We start from the raw sequence: 6,208 nt of genomic DNA, 5'->3' as shown, positions 1-6,208 counted from the left end.
ATTTTTTTTTTTTTAGCATCTAAAAAATATCCTAAGCACTGAGGTGTTGATGGAGGCAGCAGGGAGGGAGAGAAAGTCATTAACATTTGGTGCCACATTTCCCAGGCCAGGGCAGGGGGCTTGGTCTGGACCCATGGTTGTGCTTTAGGAATTCTGTGAGTCTCAGAAATTATACACAAAGTTCTGTGTATATGTAAGCCTACAGTTTTAATCAGATTCTTGAATTTAAGTCCTCATATGAGTCCAAAAAAGATGAATAATAATGGATTCAATGGGAATGGTGAAAAAATAGATTTTTTTGTCCTTTATTGGAACTGGGCATGGAATCTTTCCATCTGTGCTAACAGATGTAACTGGTGGGTGTGTGTGTAACACTTTTTGGATACAAAGAGCTATAGAGTTTCTACTGAACCTATAAAGTAGTTAATAGATGTCCTGTTTCTGAGAAGGAAAGAAAGGTAGGAGAGACAATCAAAATTGAAGTGGAAAAAGGAAGGGGAAAGAAAATGAAACGTTTCACTTTGGCGCTAGAGTTTTGTGCTTTGGAGATTTTCCCTCTTGTTCATTTGCTCACTCAGAATCTCCCTCCATCATTCATTCACTCCCTTACTCTTTTTTTAAATTCTGAAGATAAGGTTGTGCAGGGGAGCAGATCCTACCCTCGGCCCATGAATCTGTCTCTTTTTTTGTTTGTTTTTGGGTCCAGGCTGGAGTGCAGTGGTGCGATCTTGGCTCACTGCAACTTCCATCTCCCAGGTTCAAGCGATTCTCCTGCCTCAGCCTCCCAAGTAGCTGGGATTATAGGCACCTGCCACCATGCTTGGCTAATTTTTTTGTATTTTTAGAAGAGAGGGGTTTCACTGTGTTAGCCAGGATGGTCTCGATCTCCTGACCTAGTGATCCACCTGCCTCAGCCTCCCAAAGTGCTGGGATTACAGGCATGAGCCACCGCGCCCGGCCAAATCCATCTCCTTCTTTACCAAGTCTCTTGGCCCGGACCTGAGAGGGATGGGCACAAATCGGTCAGGCCCAGTCAGGGGACTTCAACCTGATTTCTCTGTGTCACTTCTAGGGAGAGAGATGGTGGATTACATCTGCCAGTACCTGAGCACTGTGCGGGAGAGGCGTGTGACGCCAGACGTGCAGCCTGGCTACCTGCGAGCCCAGCTGCCTGAGAGTGCTCCTGAGGACCCCGACAGCTGGGACAGCATCTTTGGGGACATTGAACAAATCATCATGCCTGGGGTGAGACACAGTGACCACAAGGGCAGATCTGGATTTCAGGGCATGGAAGGGTGGGTGGTGGCCTGAAGAAAGGCCTGCTTTGTGTCAGCTTGGGATGAGAATGAATCCTTCAGCCACTTGGCCACCAACACCCCAGCCCATCTGCGAGGCATGTGGAGGGCAGGACTTTGACTGGTATTAGGTTTCTTTTTCTTTTTTTTTTCCCAGTTGTGCCGGTTTATGATGCCAGGGCAGGGCTGGCCAGAACACCTGCATTCCAGAGCACAGTCTGGCAGAAGTGTGGAAGTCTAATGGGATGGGTGGAGAAGAGAACATTTTGTCTGAGGGGACAGGACAACTGTGGGTAGTAAGACAGCGGAGAGGAAGCTGGAGGTAGTGCCTGGCCCTGACGACGGAGCCAGGGACTCTTCTATACAGTGTCTGAGACCAAACCAAAGAGAAGGAAGGAAGTGGGGAACACATCCCTGCAAGGACACTCTGGTGACCAGGTTGCATTGGTCCAGGAAACTGGGTGGGCCCCAGCAACCCCTCCTGTCACCTCTGAGGTCTGGTGATTGAGCTGCTTTCCAAGAGCAAGAGGGGCTTTCCCTGAATCATTGATACTTTCCATGACGGAGGGTGCAGCCGGGGTAGTGCTGGTGGGGCCAGGAAGCTGATGGAAGCTGGCTGATGCATGGGCTTGAGCTGGAGCCTGCCTTGATGGGTGGTGATGACACCCCTGGCCAGTGGCAGTGAGGAGCTCTGCCATGTGCTCATGCTAAAGTAGCATCGACTCCCTTCCTGTGGCGGGGCTCCCTGCCATGTGCCAGCTCTGTGCTGGCCACATTACATGCTCTCTCATTTAATCTTCCCAGTGGCCCTGTTTTACAGATGAGGAAGCTGCTGATGCTCAGAGAAGTTAACTGTCTTGCCCAAAGTCACAGAATTAGTACCTGGTAGATCCAGGATTTTAACCTAGACCAGTCTTACTTCACAGGCTCTGCCATTTCTCCTACCCTCTGTCACCTCTACTGGTGAGTGCCTGAGTGTGCCTGGCTAAGCCTGGGTCCCTAGCATTGCCTCTCTGGTTCTGCACCCCCACACAGGCTGGGTCCTCCCTCTCCCTGCTTAGGGCATTTGTGTTCTGAATCACACATGTTTAGAGGCTCTTCCTGAGGCCAACTTGAGGTTTGCCTTCATCATTGCCAAAGAACTTTTGACTTAAATGTGACAAAAAGGCCAGGCGCGGTGGCTCACGCCTGTAATCCCAGCACTTTGGGAGGCTGAGGCAGGAGGATCACCTGAGGTTGGGAATTCGAGACCAGCCTGACCAACATGTAGAGAAACCCCGTCTCTACTAAAAATACAAAATTAGCTGGGTGTAGTGGCGCATGCCTGTAATCCCAGCTACTTGGGAGGCTGAGGTAGGAGAATCGCTTGAACCCGGGAGGAGGAGGAGGGTGTGGTGAGCTGAAATAGCACCATTGCACTCCAGCCTGGGCAACAAGAGCGAAACTCCATCTCAAAAAAAAAAAAAAAAAAAAAAGTGACAAAAATATGCTAGAGGCAGGGGTGTGAAAATACTCAAGCTCAGAAAGTGATGGCAATTTGGATTTTTTTTTTTTTTAAAGCAACAGAAACAAGGTCTCACTATGTTGCCCAAGCTGGTCTCCAATTCCTGGGCTCAAGTGATCCTCCTGCCTCGGCCTTCCAAAGTGCTGGGACGAGAGGTCTAAGCCACTGCGCCTGGCCATGAAGGCAATTTCATATAAAGCCATTCATCTCTTTGACCATTCAGCCTATTTCACAAGCATCTTTTGAAAATGTCCGTATCAGTAAGGCTTACGGAGGCTAGATCCTGATAAGATTATCTCCTGGATTTTATTCTGTAAAATGTAATCTGCTGAGGGGCTAACTGTAATCTGGGAGTGAGACTGAAAGCAACTGTCAGAAGAGGTGGAAATGAGCTGATTCATTTGATTGAAAGGAATTCCAGCAGTTGCTGTGGGTGTGGTCGGTGAGGCTCATTTCTGGAAGGGAGGTCTGTTTGTTTTTGATAAGGGCTCTTCTGGCTTATTCTATCTTATTTATCTTACGAGAACAGACTATTGTCTCTTGATAGGGCTAGGAGGTAGAAGCCCTTGTCTGGGGTTTCCAAAATACTGTCACTAAACACAGTGATAATAAGGGTCAAATCTCTCAACTCATCTCTCAGGCCACACCAGCCTCCGAGAGCTGGCCTGAAAGCAGTTGGCCCTTTGCTTACTCATTTTGCTCAGTGCCTCATTGAGAACTGAATTAGTTTTTCTCTTCCTGCCACCACCTAGAAAATAAGAGAAGAAAAACTCTCTTTCCCCTTTAATTCCAACCCTGGTTAGACAATCCTCATTTACTTTTCATGAGAGAGAGAGGGCATTCCCATGGAAAAAGTCAGGACACCACCCTGCTCAGGTGTCTGGGCTTCTGTCTTATTGCAGTCACCTGTCTCTATGGGGTATGTGTGACCACAGGGATGTTGCTTCTCTCTGCCACCCCCAGTTCTCACCTGTAAAACAGAGATAATGCGTAGGCCCTACCACATAAGGTCCTGTGAGAAGTAAGTAAGAGAAGGCATGGAGAGCAGGAGATGTGGTTATTACCAGTCATGAGTCTTGCATGGTGAAAATCGGAGGAAGAGGTTTGATTCTCTGAGTCAAGTCAGGATATGTGATGTGTCTGTCACCCACATGATTAGTTTACCGTTAACATTTCACACATTTCTTGCCCACGCCTCCACCCACACAGCAACCCTAGGAGACAGGATTTATTTTACGACGAGAAACTGAGGTTGAGGGAAGTGCGGGATAGGCTCCTGGTTTTAGGGGGTCTGTACTGTAAACGCTTTTTGAGACCTCCTCTTGAAAAACAAAAAAGAATGAGGCTGGGCACGGTGGTGCACACCTGTAATCCCAGCACTTTAGCACTTTGGGAGGCTGAGGTGGGTGGATCACAAGGTCAGGAGTTCGAGACCAGCCTGGCCAGCATAATGAAACCCTGTCTCTATTAAAAATATGAAAACATTAGCCAGGCATGGTGGCGGGCACCTGTAATCCCAGCTACTTGGGAGGCTGAAGCAGGAGAATTGCTTGAACCCGGGAGGCGGGGGTTGCAGTGAGTCGAGATGGTGCCATTGCACTCCAGCCCTGGTGACAGTGTGAGAATCTGTCTCAGAAAAAAGAATCTTAAAAGAGACCCCTGCAAACATGGTATGTTGGAGCTTAAGTTCATTAGCTTCATGGTAAATCTACACAGTCACACAGCTGGTTAGGGACCAAGGTGGGATGGGAACTTGTGTCCTTGGACTTAATTCTTATGCTCCTTATACTATACATGTTGTCCAGGACAAGACCTTTGTTCTTCAAGGACTCTGAGTATTTGTGCACAGTAAAGAACAGGATGATGTTCTACGAGGTTATCAAATGAGTCCTCAGTAGAGTGAAACATCTAGAATTATAGTGTTCCATCGCTCAGGGAAGGGATCGAAGGGAGCTGTGGGAGCTAGGGGAGAGTTCGAGTAGGAAATGAATATTTAGTAGCTTTCTAAAAACTGGCAGGTTTTGGAAGGTCATGTCTTTATGGCGAGTGTCTTTGTATCAGGGGACACAGCATTGCTCAAAGACATAAATGCAGGAAGGAACAGGGCATGCTTGCAGAGCAGTGAGATGAGGAGAGATTAGATAATCCATGAGGCAGATGAACCACTGGGGCTGCTTCTGAGTTCTGATGGGGGCCCTCCCTGCCCACTCAGCTCCTCCTTACATCCGGGTTTGATTGTGGGCTCAGGGCTTAGCCTGGAGGTTGGCCTCCAATATGCGTGGTCTGGGCTCTCCTCTCTACTGTCTCCTCTCCTCACTACATTCCCAATGTGATGCTTAAGGACAGCTTTGAACCTATTCACCCTGACCCTCTGAGCTGCATGCCCAGAGAGCTCAGTGCTCCATAAAACAAAAGGTACCTTTTGCAAGAAACTGGATGAAACAAGCAATCTACTTTTCTAGAGCTCACAGTCTGTCCTTCCTTTTATTCCTGGGCAGGGGCGGCATGAGCGGTAAGTATTGGGGACTAATGTGAATACCACTCAGAATCCCACAACTGGATTACTTTAGCGACTTTCCTTTTGCATTTTCCCCTCTGGACTTTGCATATAGGAAAAGGCTCCACTGATGATCTAGCATAGGACATGAGCCATGTGAGTGGCAAGAACACCAGTTAACTAGTCGGATTTTCATGGAGTTGTGTCACTTATTTCTGCTTAAAAGTGTCAGCCCATCTCTAGAGTGACACTTCACCTTGCCAGAGATGGTCTCTGGAGAAAGCAAGCCTCCTGGTGCCAACTGTGTGCATGCTCTGCCTCCAGGTGGTACATTGGCAGAGCCCCCATATGCACGCCTACTACCCAGCCCTCACCTCTTGGCCCTCCCTGCTAGGAGACATGCTGGCTGATGCCATCAACTGCTTGGGATTCACTTGGGTGAGTAGCAACGGCTGTAACTACTGGCAATGGGGAACGTAGCAGGGAGTGGCATCCTAGGGCAGACATATTTTGCCTTTCTTTCTGAATATGGCTCCACAATAAATATTAACAATGGCTACATTATTTAAGCTTATGCCTTATTTTAATTTTCTCATTGCATCCTTTAACCCTATGGAATCACAAGTATTGGTCTCATTGCGTAGGTGAGGAAATCGAGACTTAAGCGACTTATCTCCCCCAGATCACACAGCTCATAGAGACACAGATAAGATTTGGATATAGATCTGGTTATTGCCACAGTTTGTGACCTTAACTAAGCAATTTGATGCCTGTTGGGTCGCCACTTCCCCTGTGCTCTTGTATTTGAGTAGCTGGAGATACGTCCTAAGACTTCCCTTAATAACCCCTTAAGCACCACTCAGCTTTAAATGGTGCCAAAAGCCTTCTAGAACATCTTTTATTTTAAGCCTG

General features: G+C 47.8%; 1 protein-coding gene across 4 annotated transcripts in view; it reads left to right on the top strand.

Moving 5' to 3' along the window:
- Positions 1-6,208, top strand: part of HDC (histidine decarboxylase) — a 28,114-nt gene that overhangs the window by 4,408 nt on the left and 17,498 nt on the right. For 2 of the 4 annotated variants that reach the window (XM_017896176.1, XM_017896179.1), the window contains exons 2-3: positions 1,073-1,245; positions 5,621-5,734. In XM_017896176.1, coding sequence (XP_017751665.1) covers positions 1,073-1,245; positions 5,621-5,734 — 287 coding nt within the window. The remainder of the gene's footprint in view (positions 1-1,072; positions 1,246-5,620; positions 5,735-6,208) is intronic. The other 2 variants (XM_017896177.1, XM_017896175.1) reach the window with 1 other exon arrangement.

The sequence above is a fragment of the Rhinopithecus bieti genome, unplaced genomic scaffold (assembly GCF_001698545.2).
Source record: "Rhinopithecus bieti isolate Rb0 unplaced genomic scaffold, ASM169854v2 scaffold_27781, whole genome shotgun sequence".
Classification (NCBI taxonomy): domain Eukaryota; kingdom Metazoa; phylum Chordata; class Mammalia; order Primates; family Cercopithecidae; genus Rhinopithecus; species Rhinopithecus bieti.
Note: the sequence above shows the minus strand (reverse complement) of the source record. Positions and strands in the feature narration are given on the sequence as shown.